Genomic DNA, 15653 nt, shown 5'->3' with positions numbered 1-15653 from the left:
GTAAAATAATTGGAGTGGGTCTAGAAAGTTGTGTTCCCTGCGGTCCTGAGAAAATCTCACTGAGATGTGGTTGACTTCAAATGATTACTCAGCCATGAATTATTAAAGTAACCTTTGTTTAAAAAAAAAGAGGTGGCAATTAAACAAGTGTAATTATCTGGGCCCCAGAGGACATGTATAATTTAAGTTTTATTGATATTCTAGACAACACTTCATCACCAGCTGGCAGGTAAAGCATACAACTTAAAGCTATTCGAAATCATTTTTTAAAAAAAATATCCATTAGATAAAAATAGTTCTGAATTTGTTACCATGTCTGTTGCTTAAGAGGTGAATTATTTTTATCTTGGTTTAAATAATTTATGTAAAACATATTTGTAATCCATACACTTACACAGCCTTCTATTTGAGATGATGTGAATAAGATTTTTGCCAAAAGCTCTTTCTAAAAACTGAGATGGTGTTGAAGTGTTGTCATTGCTACTTAGAGGTAGCCAGTGCCCAGTGCCTGAGTAATTGGCACAGAGCCAGCGGGTGGAAATGCACATGCTTTGTTTAATAAGCTACTAGCCTCCTTTTTCCTGTCAGTGGAAAGCCCAACAAAGTTTACCATTTTATTTTTGTGACAATTTTAGTCACATCTCTCACAGTCATGCAGGTCAGGTACTTTTGAACATTGGTGTAGACTTCGCTTTCTTAGTCCTAGTAAAATAACTCCCTTCTGTAGTTTCCTAGTGTATTATTTAGGTCAGAACTTCCTCATTAAAAGGAAGTATAATACATTGTTCTTTTGAGGATTTAAAAAATACGATTTTATATATATGCATAAGCATGAAGGGCCAGCAGTTGGCAGGGTAGTTCAGGTGCTGGATCCTACACTGCCAACACTGCACTTTGAGTCCTAGACCCAGCAGCTTCAAAATCACACCCGGTGCGTGTGCTTGCATGCCTAAAATCCTGAAAGAAGAGTGGAGAAGAGATTACAGCACAGCATCCCTCCTGGGGGGTGTTGTTCCACTTCCATTCCTCCCTGTCTGTCTTCCGCATGCCCTGTGACACAGACCTTTAATAGATAGGTAGAAGGAATGAAGGCTTAGAAGCAAGTCAGGTCTTTTTTTGTCATACATACATTTAATGCTAGCTCTTTTTCCTTTTAGACCTGAAACAGTGTTAAAAAATCAAGAAGTAGAGTTTGGCAGAAATCGAGAGAGGCTTCAATTTTTCAAGGTATAAATGATTTCAGGGATATTTTTGTATTGGAATTTGTAAAATACTGATAAGTGCAATTTTTGTACCTGTAAGTGGTTTTTAAAACCTTTATAGTAGTAAAACACTTTTGTTTCTTCAGGTAAAATCTTACTGGAAATGCTAATGTATAAAAAATTACGAAAACTGACAGTGACTGGTTGAAATGCGCTTGGACAGCCTTGTCCAAGACTCGGTGGACTATTACCACCTCATTTGACCTAACTTAGTTTTGTTGGATAATCTGCCAATGAATATATTTAGACTCAGTATGTGTATGTATTTGTTTTTAAGTATGTGCTTGTACGTTGAATGTTGGTTAAAATATTTCCAGTGTCTACACTAGACATTGATGTGACTGTGAGCACACATCATATAATATAACCCTTGAATTTCTTCAATTTAAACGAAATACAGTGGAGTTCAAGAGTGTTTCAGAATGTGGCTGTGATCCCTCCTGGAACTGGAATGGCTCATCAAGTAAACTTGGAGCATTTGTCCAGGGTGGTTTTTGAAGACAAGGACCTCCTCTTTCCAGACAGTGTGGTTGGCACAGACTCGCACATAACCATGGTGAATGGCTTGGGGATTCTGGGATGGGGTAAGTAAATGACTAAATGCATTTAATTTATTTTACTGGGGGAGTGACTGTCAAGAACATTATAACAGGGACCAGCAAGTGGCGTGGTGTAATTTGGGTGCTGGACTCCAAATGGCTGACCGTGGTTCAAGTCCTGGACCCAGGCAGCTTTCTTTCTCACTTTATCTCTGCCATGTGAGTGTACATGCCCTATAGCAAATTAAATAAATAAAATAATAAATAAATAAATCTAAAAACCATTGTAACAAGGCATAAACAGCTTGTCTTTATGGCCTCTTTGAGGCTCTGTTTTCTCATCTCTAATAGCAGCAGCGACAAAATCTTAACTCAAGTTTGTGAAGAGTGCAGTAAAAGTGGATTTATAGAAGGAAATCTGCACGGTGCCCAGCACAGCACCGCCGTCTGTAAAGTATCAGAGATGGTGGTGATGCTTCTCCTTTGATTAAAAGTCCTGTGGTACCTCCTGGCCTTTGGCATAAATCTAATTCTTGAGCATTTTATACAAGGCCCTTCACATCCTGATGCCTCTGTGGGTGTTCGCCCACATCGACCTTGAGGACTAGTCACTTATTTATGGAGTAGGCCATGTTCTCTCATACCTCAGCTGCATGGGCTATACCCTCTGGCGGAGTGTATCCCCCGACCCTCCTTTTATTGTTGAAATGTGGCTACTAGTAACTCCTTCCTCAAGATTAATATTAACCTCCTAGGTCTCCTGAAAACCTTAACTCCCCTCACTGAGTTCCTGTACCAGACTCTGAACTTACCCTCTTACAGGGTGTTAGCTCTAACAGTTTTGTCTTTTCCATTAGAGCTGCTAGAGGGACTCGGTTCTGTTCATGTCTGTATCAAACATGGTACAGTGCATAGAGCAGAATAAATCATTCAGCAAGTGTTTATTGGATTCAGTATAAAGGTAAAAATTCTTCTATTCAGTCACATGAGTGGAGTCATCCTTTTGAAAGGTGGGGCCAGCAAATGGTTAGTGGTTAAGGTGCCGGACTCCTAGTAGCTGACTGTGTTTCAAATCTCAGACCTGACAGCTTGAAACTCACACCAGGCATGTGTGTGTGTGTGCCTAAAATCTCGAGAGGAGATTTTAGGAGAAGGGATTGCAGCATGACCATACCTCCAGACGAGTGATTTCTCACTTTCTGTCTCCAGGGGAGTCTGTGAAACACAAAACAACTCTGCAAGGTATTTCCTAACACAAACTTGTGAGACACCAGGAGAGTTAGATGTTATAGAGATAAGGTAAATGAACTTTAATATACTGTGCTAATTTATTTTATTGCTTTAGGGGTTGGAGGCATTGAAACAGAAGCAGTTATGCTTGGCCTGCCAGTTTCTTTTACGTTACCAGAGGTGGTTGGATGTGAGTTAACTGGGTCATCAAACCCTTTCGCTACATCCATCGATGTTGTTCTTGGCATTACAAAGGTAAGTGAGAGTAGTGAGAGTCGTGTTAACCGTGTGACTGAGCGGACGTGATTTTTGCATAAGCGGAGCAGGGATTTTGGTTCATCCCTGCATTCTCAATGCTCTGACATTATAAGCTATGTCGTCATCATCGTCATCATGGGAATAACTGCAAACTTATACCCCTTACGTTGTATCAGTAAGCACCAAAATCCTTCCATTTTTCACTTGGTAGACTTGATCTTTTTTCCTCATAACTAGTCTGCAAGGTAGATATTAATTTATCCTCATTTTAATCCTGGGAAAACTGAGACCATAATGATGAGGTTTTAATGATGTATCAGAGTGTAGGGATGAATAGTATGTGATAGAACAGGATTCTAGGACCAGCAAATGGAACAATGGTTATGTTATTGGACTCCCACATAGTCGACCCTGATTTGAGTCCCATACCCATCGGCTTAAAACTCAAGCCAGGCGCTTGTATGTGTGTGTGTGTGTGCCCAAAATCCCAAGAATGGAGGAGAAGGGGTTGCAGCTTGGCCATCTCCCCTGGGCAGTGATTTCTTGCTTTCTTTCTCTGGAGAGTGCATGTGCCCCATACCAAAAATATTTCTTAAAAAAAAGAAAAGAACAAGGATTCTGACCCAGGCAGTCAAGTCCTTGGGTCTGTGCTCTTAACCATTCTTCCTTATTAAGGCTCCATTGTCTCAGTAAACACTCTGGCCAACTGCAGTGGGACAGCGGTAGCACGGGGATCCGCCAGGCCGAGGTCATGTGGGCGGTCCGGCGCTGGTGCCTGGTGGGTGCGTGCGCAGGATGCTGGATGTGGATGCTGGCTGACTTGAGGTGCTGCCCTAACCCTTCCCCACCCCCACTCAGCTGTCTTTCCCTCATGGAAGAAGTAAACTTAAAAAATAGTAAATTCTTGGTGGTTAAGGTGGTTGGATCCCAACGTGGTTGACTGCATGGTTCAAGTCCTGGACGCAGTGACTTGAAAATGCACCAGCCCGTGTGTTTCTCTGTCTCTCTAGTGATTGCACATGCCTTGTAGCAAAATTAAACAAACAAATGCTCAAAGATTTCCTAGCGAGCAGTGATTTGTAACGATCTATCCTAAGTTCTTGTTTTCACTCACTTTAATGTTTAAGTCTCAGATTGTTAAATGAGTGTACCTGGAATGTGCTCCATATTTAATCCCAACTTGTATCTGGGTACCTCAGCATTTCTGGTTAGGATATTGGTCTAAAGAGCTTCAGGATAATCCACAGGGTAGTAAAATGGTAATGTCTCCCTCTCAGCATTTGTATTGATCCTTTTATTCCTAATTAGAAAAAAATGTAGGCATCCTGGAGGAATATTGATTTCAGTGTGTGGTACTAAGAGATCAAGGAGTTAGATTGAGAATCGCAGGATTATTCCTAGAGGAAGACATGTGTCCCATTATGTTTTTAGAGAAATCGATTCTTTCCTTTCGGCATCCTAAAATGAGTGCTGCTTTTTATTTAGATCTCTCTGATTTTGTATTACTCTTGATTTTTTAACATTTCAGCCTACTGCTGGAAAACTTTAATCTATGGTATATGTTTATATGTATTGGTTATATTCTTTTTCAAGGGTATATTCTAGTCATAATCTTTATAGGATTAATATATTTATTGTTTATACTTTTTAAAAATTATGTTGTAGTACTTTCTTACTTTGGTCAAGGCAACATTTGTCTTGGTGTATCTAACCTGTATTTCGTTCTCAAAAATATAACCTAAATATACAGAAATATCTTTTCTTTACGGTTTTAGTTTTTACTTCTGTGAAAGAAAGCTTATTTTAGAGTGGATTTAGTTTGAAAAAAAATTTTTTTAAGAATTATTTTATTTAATTTTATTTATTTATTTTAATTTGTCCAGAGAGTGATAGAGCAAGTGAGAGAGAAACAGGAAAAATCAAAAAGACGCCAGGTCCAGGATTCGAACCACAATTGGCCATGTGGGAGTCCTTAACCACCACTCCACCTGCCCGTCCCCCAAAATGGAATTTAACTTGTACTTTACAATGTCATAAATATCTGGGCCAGTAAATGTAATTTGGAAAAATTGCATAGCTAGTACAAGATTTTCGTTTAAAGATACAGTGTGATCACTGCAGTAATATAGTAGTTCATTAAACCTACGTTTCCATCAGTGGTTGTGTTGTTTTGTGTACTCTAAGAAAGAAAAAAGGCTGCCAGCTAAACACTACCCCCTTGATTTGTAGTTGTGCCCTCACTTCAGAGACATTAAAATGTGACTCACGGCCAGTTCTGTAGCCTGGTGGATGAGGCAGCTGGGTTCCACATGGCTAAACATGCAGTTTGAGTCCTCGACCCAGCAGCTTGAGAAACACACTGTGTACGTGTACGTGTGTGCCCAAAATCGCAGCAAGAAGGAGAAGTGAAGAGATTGTGCGTGACCATTCCCCTTGTCAAGTGCTTTCTTCTCTCCCTTTGCCTCTTTCTGGGAAGCACATGTACTCTCTAACCAAAAAAAAAGAAAGAAAAGAAAAGGAAAGTGATTTCTAGCCATCTTGAGCTTTTAGGCCCTTTTCCACCCCTGAGAATGGTGACATTGACACCCTCCTGTTGAATGTTTTTTAAATACCAGAGAAATCAGAATAAGTAGGTGTTTCATAAGAACAATAACGGGTGTAGCTCCTTCACTTTCACCAGTACGGGTTAGGAACTTGTTTTTATGGTTTTCAGGGAATTGATCTTACCACTGCTAATTGTGTGTTTCCATGTGTCTTCTGTATAGCACCTCAGGCAAGTAGGAGTGGCTGGAAAGTTTGTTGAGTTTTTTGGAAGCGGGGTTTCACAATTATCTATAGTTGATCGAACTACAATAGCAAACATGTGTCCAGAATATGGTGCTGTCCTCAGCTTTTTCCCTGTTGACAATGTGACACTGAAGCATTTAGAACACACAGGTAAGAAAGTATAAGATCGTTAGAATAAGCGTGTTACATTTCCAGTGTGTCTGTCTGACATTTTTTGATGCACTTCTACATCATACATGTTATTTAACAGTCAGGAAATTATCTTATTTTGATATGATGGCTCTTCAACCACATCAGATTTCTCTGAGTGTTGTGTCCTCAAACCCTAGTTCCCAGTGACCCATTGACAGCAGTTTGAAGAAATTATTCAAACCCTGATCCTCATTTCAGTTTTCCCCCATAATGATGGATACCTCCATCCCTCCTTAGGGAAGTCAGCCTTGAGCAAAGTCACAGCTGTTACTTCTGCATCCGGGAGTAGAGGAGCCCCTAGTCGGAAGGGAGAGTACCGTTCGAAGGAAAGTTTCCAGAAAGTAGCATAGGTCTGCAGATTTCGAATCTTGTAGCCTGATTAACTGTTTACCTGATTGTGATTGACTATTCAAAATATTTTAAAACAGAAAGTACCTGCAAAACTAGAATGTGTGGGATGTTTTCATTTTATCCGTATTCTCTTGTGAAGAGGTCATTGCTGAGCTACTTATACTTATGTCTGATCATAGATACATTTTGGGAATATATTCTAGTATTCTTCAGTTTAGGGGCACAGTGTTAGAAATTAATCAGATGGCAATGCAGATGACCAGTTGTGAAGGCAGGGAGCAGATAGTCACCATAAAATCTGGTGGTATTTGGATTTTGACCAATAGAACATCTAAGAGAGAAATGGTTAACAGTGCCTCCTTCCTTGAGTTAAAGTATTAGTGAGCTGTTAAGTGACCAAAAACAGCAATAATCGTTTACTACCTCATGTTTTGTGGGTCAGTAATTGAGACAGGGCACAGAGGGGCCAGCATGTCTCAGCTTCATGATGTCTGGCCTCAACTACAAGATTCGAAAGTGAACTGCTTGCTCACAACTGTGTCTGACTGTGAAAGCTGGCTGTCAGCCAGGGCTGAGCTGGGACTGTCAGGCAAAATGGCCATGCGTTTTTCTCCCTGCAGTCCGAGCTTCCTCACAATGGCTTCTCATGGGTAAGGGGACAGAGAGGGAAATATGCAGTAATCATTTCTTGCTCATTACTGTAATTCAGAACCTTACTCCTAAAGATTTTAAAATTTCATGCTGCATTTTGTTGGTGTGTTCATCTTTTTTTAAGGTTTTGACAGAGCCAAACTTGAGTCCGTGGAAACGTACCTTAAAGCTGTGAAATTGTTTCGAGATGACCAGAGTTCTTCAGGGCACCCGGAATACTCCCAGGTATATACAGAGTAACCTACCTACTAGTAAGTCGTTCAGAGTGTGAGTTCTGGAGCCCGACCTAGGTTTGAATCACACCTCTAAGACTTATTAGCAGTATAACCTTGGGTATTTGGCCTTTCTGTCTCAGTAACCTCTTCTCTAAAATGTGATACAATATTTATCACATAGGATTCTCACATGAAGTACATACTCACAGAATAGTTCCAGGCGCATAGTAACTGCTCCGTAAGTGGTAGCTATCTTATTATTTAAGAAGGGTTGCTTGTAAGGCAAGCAGGTGGCATGGTGGTTAAGGTGCTGACACTCATATGGCCAACCGTGGTTCGAGTCCCAGACTTGGTGGCTTGCTTTCTCTCTCTCGTGAGCATATGTGCCCTATAGCAAGTTAAATAATAATAATAAATAAAATTAATTTTAAAAATGTTACTTGAAACCCAATATTTTAAAAAATTTTTAAGAAGTTTTTGCTATAGGGCACGTGCGCTCACCAGACAGAGAGAGACAGAGAGACAGAAAGCAAGAAATCACCCCCCAGGGAGGATGGCCACGCCGCAATCCCTTCTCCTCTTGGAATCTTGGGCATGTACACACACGTGCCTGGCATGAGTTTAAGCCTCTGGGTCCAGGACTCAGACCGTGGCTGACTACATTGGAGTCCAACAACATAGCCATTACGCTAACTGCTGGTCCCAAAAATAGGATTTCTTAACCAAGAACTAAAGAGCCTGATTTGCAGGAGCCTGGCCAACAAAACCTTCTGGAGCCAGAAGACATCATTTCTCTGCTGGGTTGCTCCAGCACCCTCTGTTGACCAGGCTTCATAGTCTGGCCAGGGAGAAATGCTTACTGACCACTTGTCTGTGATCGCAGAGAAGGGGGAGCTGGGAACTCAGAGGCAGCAAGTTGCTAGCTGGTGCGAGCATCTATTTTATCACTGGACATCTGTTATATCACTAAGGCAGTGTTTATCTTAGTGGGGAAAATACATTGGGGACCACAGAGAATGCAGTTGGTACTGTGGTAGTTTGCACACTGATCTTCCAGTTGATATTCATATTTCACGTCTCATAAATTCAAGTGGGTGTGTTTTACAATCTGTATTTTTGGAGGTCTATTTCACAATTAAAACAAACTGCATTAAAATAAATGTGAGTATACTTGTTCTGCTTCAGAAAGCAGTGCTTGAATTAGAATCTGCACTTTTGAATCCTAATTCCCTCTCCCTCTCTTCTCTCTCATTGCCTAGGTGATCCAGATTAATCTGAATTCAATAGTTCCATCTGTCAGTGGCCCAAAAAGACCTCAGGATAGAGTCGCTGTGGCAGATATGAAGAGTGATTTCCAGGCCTGCTTAAATGAAAAGGTAGATTACTTAATTATTGTCTTTATTTGTCAACACGCTGGTGCTTGTTGTGATGACCCGTAAACTAAGTCCACTGCTGTATTTTGATATATTGTGGCACACACCAGCAGGGCCTCCCCTTCCTTTCCACTTTCTGTTCCGTGTGCAAGTCAGTCATTTCTGAAGCTGACCCAGTGATTGTCTCTCTTTAAATTTGAGTTAATTAACATAAGACATAAAATTGATTCTTAGTCATAATCACCCCATTTCAAGTGCTGAATAAGCTACTCTTAGCAGTACTGTGTTGGATGTTGACCTCATCATGGAAAGTTTGATTGGACAGCGCTCTTGTAGACTTTTGTGACATCTCAGACTAGGAGAGAAAACACTACACTGTATAATTACTGTCATAAAATTTGGTAAAATGTAACAGTAACAGGTGAGCTCTTTGACTTTAGGAGGTTTGTATTTTTTGTCTGAGAATCGTAACTTAATCACGTCACTTTCTCTGTTCTGTTACGAGACCAGAACTCTATTCTATTGGCTTTCTTTTGGGGGCCTTTCTTTTTATGACTTGGCATTTTATTTGGAAAGTGTTAAACGTGTACAAAAATAAAAGAGCATCATGAGTTTGCATGTACCTGTCACCAGATTCGCCAGTTAACAGCTCAGAGCCACCCTTATTTCACCCGTGCTGTGCTCACAGCCTGGGTCATCTCAGAGCAGATTTTTAGGACCATTTTCAACAAACAGCATAGCACCTTGTCTTGACCACGATTGTAACCAGGAGTGAATAGGAGAGAGAAAAGCCAGATAAGATCCAGATTCTGGGTGGTTGGCTGGACACACCTGGTGGATTAAAGGTTTATTTAGGAATACCACCAGGCTAACGCCCTGACCTCACACACTCAGGATTGAACTGAATCACACCTACGGAATGTCGTGGACTTCACTGTCACTCACCATCATTGGAACTTTAAATGTGAAGTCTTCAAATGTCAAGTGTCTGCTATTTTCTACCAGCCTTTTCTCTTTACACCTCCAGAATAAGTTACTTATATTGATGTGCATACTTGTATAGGTTGGATTTAAAGGCTTCCAGATTGCAGCTGAGAAACAAAGTGATACTGTCTCCATTCATTACGAAGGAAGTGAATATAAGCTGTCCCATGGGTCAGTGGTCATTGCTGCAGTTATCAGTTGTACCAATAATTGCAACCCATCTGTCATGCTTGCCGCAGGTAGGTCGTGGTTTATGGCCATATGTTTTCTTTTTCTGTATTATTTTTTGCTTTTCTTGTAGATCTACTTTCTGTTTCTTAGATAAAGCTTTAGTGTCCGTGACTGTGTTTGATACTGAAAGATTTTTCTAAGATTTAGACTTGGTGTTACTAAGCCTGAGTTCAATTCATATTATTTTGTTTTTACTACACAGAAAGTAATTTTAAAAAACTTTTTTTTCCCTTAAACTTACCTGTGTATTAGTTTCAAGTTGTATTTGCTTTCACTGTTATTCTAGAAGTAAGTGAAGGAGGCCAGCAGGTGTCATGGTGGTTAAGGATTCCTACTCGGCCACCCAAGTAGGCCGAGTCAAACCTGACGGCTTAAAAATCACACCCAGTACATACACACGCATGCCCCAGATTCCGAGAGAATAGAGGACAGGTGATTACAGCATGGCCATCCCTCCTGGGGGGTGATTTCTCATTTTCCCTTTCTCTGCCTCTGGCAAATGCACAGGCCCTATGGCTAAATAAATAAGTAGCAGGTAACTGATTATTTATTAGAAGTTCACTGTAACAGTGTGCTAGATTCTATTGCAAACTATGAAATAAGTACATGATTAATGGCATGGGTTATAAGTAAAATCGATTTGTATACACATTGAAACAATTCGTCATATAAAGCCCTATGTGGTAAACATTACATTGTCCTTAGTTTACTAGGATTGTGTTATTAAAAAAAAAAAGATGCTTTAAACATGGTATGCTATTAATATCTACTATATGCATTTTCTTCCCATTTTTGTACATGTCAGCCTATACCCTAATAATGTATAATATAAGGCTAGTATATTTACTACAGTTTGTAATTTATTATATATGAAGCAGAGTAGTAGAATAAAATGAACTACAATAGACAAAATAATGACAGTAAATTTTTCAAGAGTGTTTTTTTTTTTTTTAATTTAACTTTATTTATTTATTTATTTTGACCAGAGAGGGACAGAGCGGGGGACAGGGGTGGGGGAAATGAGGAAACAAGCTTCCAGGTCCAGGACTTGAACCGCAGTTGGCCATGTGGGAATCCAGTGTCCTTAACCACAATGCCACCTATTGGCCCCAAGAGAGATTTTTTTTTTTGGTAAAGGGCACGTGCCCTCCTCACTAGAGAGACAGAAAGATAGAAATCACTCCCCCAGGGGTGGCCACGCCTTAGTCCCTTCTCTCAGGATTTTAGGTATGCATGCACACATGCTGAGCGTGGATTTTAAAAAGCCACTGGGTCCAGGACTTGAACCACAGTCGATTATGTGGGAGTCCTGCTATGTAATCCTTATGCCGTCTGCCGCTCCCAGTGGCAGTAAATTTATAAATTGGATTTCTACTCTAATCTGAATTGGAAACCGAACTGTGAAAGCCTTTTTACTTGCTTTTGATTTAATGAGGGAAAGAAACACTATTGTAATAAATCACTGTTTGTTGACTGTGTAGGTCTTTTGGCCAAAAAGGCTGTCGAAGCTGGTCTGCGTGTTAAACCTTACATAAGAACAAGTTTATCTCCGGGCAGTGGGATGGTTACACATTACCTCAGTTCAAGTGGAGTTTTACCATTTCTTAGTAAGCTTGGGTAAGTGGCAGTTATCTCTATCTTTACTGACGTTGATATTTAGTGGGTATTGAAGCTGTGTGGTAGAGCTTTTCATATAGAAAGAAAAGTTAGAAAGAAAAAGTAAGATTTTATTCTACTTGTTACCTTGCCATTACCACATGATCTTTGAGGCCTTATCACTCAGCAAAGAGCCGGGCACGGTGTTGGCCTTAGAAGTGGGGACCAAGATCTTAGCTTCAGGGTACATAACAAATCAAACCTGGTGACCAGGACAGACAGTGTGACAGAATGTGCCAGGTGGTATATCATTGCCTGAGTTTATACATCAGCTCAGGAAAAGAATGAGATCTCATAGGTTGCATTAATTAACTGAATAAAAGGTCTTAGCTGAGGTGCTTTGAAGTTACTGCCTCTGTAACGCATATCTTAGCTTGTCCCTGAACTTTAGAGGGACACCTTTTTGAACTATTTTCTTTTGTTTTTTTTCCTGTAGGGCACATGCGCTCACCAGAAAGACAGAGAGACAGAAAGCGAGAAATCACCCCCCAGGGGGGATCGCCACACCACAAATGCCCTTCTCCTCCATTCTCTTGGGATCTTGGGCACACATGCACATGCGTCTGGCATGTGTTTAAGCCGCTGGGTCTGGGACTCGAACCGCGGTCGACTACATGGGAGTCCAGCGACATAGCCATTATGCCAATTGCTGGTCCCTAAACTGTTTTCTTATGTAATCAAAAAATAATTGATACTAATTGATTTGTATTTTGAAACAATACTAGTTTACATAAATCAATTCAAATTCTTTGCCAAGCTGATACGTTTGAGATTTTTTTTGCTTTTAGAACAACAGCTAAATTATAATTACAGAGTATTATACTAGTAATCTTTTTATTATGTCATCTTAGTATGATTGTCAGGGACTCTTCCTGAAAATCATTAGTTGAGAATTGAAAAATGTGCTCCTAGGGAACCAGCAGTTAGCATAATGGCTATGTCACTGGACTCCCACGTAGTCGACCACAGTTTATGTCCCGGACTCGGTGACTTAAAACTCACGCCGGGCGCGTGTGCGTGCGTGCCCAAGATCCCGAGAGGAGAATGGAGGAGAAGGGATTGCGGCGTGACCATCCCCCCTGGGGGGTGACTTCTCGCTTTCTGTCTCTATGTCTCTCTCTGTCTGTCTGGCGAGCGCACGCGCCCTACAGTGAAAATCTCTCAAAAAAAAAAAAAAGTGCTCCTATCAGAGTGCCTAGTTACAATGCCTCTTTTGGAGCCTTTGGTGACATTGTTAGAGCCAAGACCCCTTGGTAATTTATAGGATGGAAGTATAGTTTCTTTTTTTAAAGGTCTCATGATGCTCCTAGCAAGTAGTATTTGAGGATCGTGTAATGTGTGAAATAGGTGGTGTTGACCTATGTCCTAAATATGAAAGAGATTCAAACTTTCTGTTCTGTAATGAGAAGCGCCGTTGCTCAAAATGTTGCGAAATGAGTATTATCGATGAAGGTTAATCCATGTGTTGTGAATGTTCTTTTAAGTAATCTTATTGTAGTGATTGAAATGAAAGATAAGTCTTGTCATTTCTTCACACACATTGTGGTGTGCTCTCCAGTCACATTTATTTTTTGAAATGCAGATTTGAAATAGTTGGCTATGGATGCTCAACATGTGTGGGAAATACAGCACCCTTATCAGAAGCTGTTTTAAATGCAGTAAAGCAGGTAAAATGCGTGGATCAGCAAGCTGTCTAAGTGGGTTTCCTGAACAATGTTCTCTTTCTAAATTTTAGAATATACATGCTGATGTATTTGTTTGTGTAGTCCTTTACCTCTTGGGGAGAGTAACCATTGAATCTTAAAATGATTCAAACACTTGCGGTGTTTGAAATAATCCTTTAATAATGTGAGGCATTAGCTTAATTGCAGGATTGACAGTTCTGTTCCTAAAAATTAGTAGTATGTTTTTTGATTGTCTTGCCTTTGTACATTATTTGAGATTGCTTTGATACAATTATCCCAATTTGTTCCATCTCTGGAATTGAATATATTTCTTTGTGTGTGTGTGGTTTTTTTCAGGGTGATTTGGTTACCTGTGGAGTTTTATCTGGAAACAAAAACTTTGAAGGTCGTCTTTGTGACTGTGTTCGTGCCAATTATCTTGCCTCTCCACCCTTAGTGGTAGCTTATGCCATAGCGGGCACAGTGAATATAGATTTCCAGACAGAGCCTCTAGGTATCTTTTCCTTTATATACATGTACACCTGCACGCCCCCCCCCCCATTGTTATATTTCTAAGATATTTCTTAGACCACTTATTTTCTGAATTACTTTAAGAAAACTTAAGATAATTTGTAATTGTTAATATCTGTGTTTATGTGAAGACTATAAAAATGTGCAAGTAATTAGTTCTCCCAGATATTTAAGCCTGAGACACCTGTGAAGTAATTTACTTGGTTTCTGTGGTACATCTTTAAAAGGTGAGACATTTTGAAGGAGTACTTATATTAACTATCTTGTTAACATCTTTTAACCAGGTATTGACCCTACTGGCAAGGACGTTTACCTGCAAGATATTTGGCCCAGTCGAGAGGAAGTTCACCGGGTAGAGGAGGAACACGTAATACTGTCCATGTTTAAAGCATTGAAAGAGAAAATAGAGGTAAGAGTCTTTTGTTTGTTAAATATTTTAATAAAATCAGTGTCCTTTTATATCATACATTTTGCCTTCTAAATAGAATAAAAATAAGAATTCCATTATTTTGAATGCATAGTTTTTATGAATAATAGTTATTTTGTATCTGGAATCTCTGATTACAAAGAGCAGGCTTAGGATATTAGAATTTATTTCTGTATACAAATGTATAGCAGGGGAACCAGCAGTTAGCGTAATGGTTATGTCGCTGGACTCCCACGTAGTTGACCACGGTTCGCGTCCCGGACCCGGTGGCTTAAAACTCACGCCGGGCGCGTGTGCGTGCGTGCCCAAGATCCCGAAAGGAGAAGGGAGGAGAAGGGATTGCGGCGTGACCATCCCCCCGGGGGGGGGATTTCTCGCTTTCTGTCTCTGTGTCTCTCCCTGTCTGTTTGGCGAGTGCACGCGACCTATAGCGAAAATCTCACTCAAAAAAAAAAAAAATGTATAGCAGGCACTTGTATTTTGTATCCTGATTATGGGCACACTTCATAGAGATTGCCCTTGTCCCTCTCATTCAAATAGCTTAAGGTTCAGAAGAAATAAGAGCAAACAGTGAGGCCTCACCAAGTGCCAAGCCATTTACTTCTCTCTAGATCACTCATTGTGTCTTAGTCATCTTTCCAGACATGTCTTTATGTGTATATAGGCAATGCATAAACACAAGCTTGTAATTTAAAACAGGAACTATAAGAGGGCAGAAGTATTTACTCCCTTCACAGATGTGTATTGAGTCCTTATTATATACCAGGTGTTTTCATTAGGAAGGATGGCGGTGGGAAACAATAGCAGAGAAAGGCGGGATTCAGACCCCCTGGGGATTTTAGGCCACAGTGAGAACAGTTCTGACCCTGAGTGAGAGGAGAGGGGAGAGGAGGAGCAGAGGAGTGTTGTGTTCTCCCTGAAGGGATTGCTCTGTCTCTACGTTGAAAATATCCTGGGGCTGGGGTGGGGGGTAATACTACTGGATAGGAAGGGCCGAATTAGGAACACTGGTTGCAGCAGTCCGAGGTAAAAGCTGTTGGAGGGACCGGGCATGGGTCGGAGTGGACGTGGTGAGAGATGAGGAGATACTTGATGTAGTTTGAAGGGGACCAGAACCCAAGTGTGTGGGAAAATACATTGAGTACAGGTTTTTCTCTCTGATACCTTTCTTAAAGATTAATAGCATATACCCTACATGCTTAATCCGGTTAGCAACCTGTAGATTTGTCTAAATTCATTTCCATTTTTGGACTTCATTGTCTTTCAGTTCAAGTTATTTTTTTTTTATATATATTTTTAAAC

At 40.4% G+C, this 15653-nt stretch overlaps 1 protein-coding gene across 1 annotated transcript in view; it reads left to right on the top strand.

The window, feature by feature from the left end:
• IREB2 (iron responsive element binding protein 2) overlaps nt 1-15653 on the top strand; it is a 52306-nt gene that overhangs the window by 24284 nt on the left and 12369 nt on the right. Inside the window, exons 6-16 of the mRNA XM_006142612.3 lie at nt 1158-1227; nt 1663-1846; nt 3147-3286; nt 6055-6226; nt 7395-7495; nt 8745-8861; nt 9922-10081; nt 11555-11690; nt 13312-13396; nt 13751-13907; nt 14209-14333. Coding sequence (XP_006142674.1) covers nt 1158-1227; nt 1663-1846; nt 3147-3286; nt 6055-6226; nt 7395-7495; nt 8745-8861; nt 9922-10081; nt 11555-11690; nt 13312-13396; nt 13751-13907; nt 14209-14333 — 1447 coding nt within the window. The remainder of the gene's footprint in view (nt 1-1157; nt 1228-1662; nt 1847-3146; nt 3287-6054; nt 6227-7394; nt 7496-8744; nt 8862-9921; nt 10082-11554; nt 11691-13311; nt 13397-13750; nt 13908-14208; nt 14334-15653) is intronic.

The sequence above is a fragment of the Tupaia chinensis genome, unplaced genomic scaffold (genome assembly GCF_000334495.1).
Source record: "Tupaia chinensis unplaced genomic scaffold, TupChi_1.0 Scaffold000078_1, whole genome shotgun sequence".
Lineage (NCBI taxonomy): Eukaryota > Metazoa > Chordata > Mammalia > Scandentia > Tupaiidae > Tupaia > Tupaia belangeri.
The sequence above is the reverse complement of the archived record's forward strand: the minus strand, read 5'-3'. Positions and strand labels throughout refer to the sequence as shown.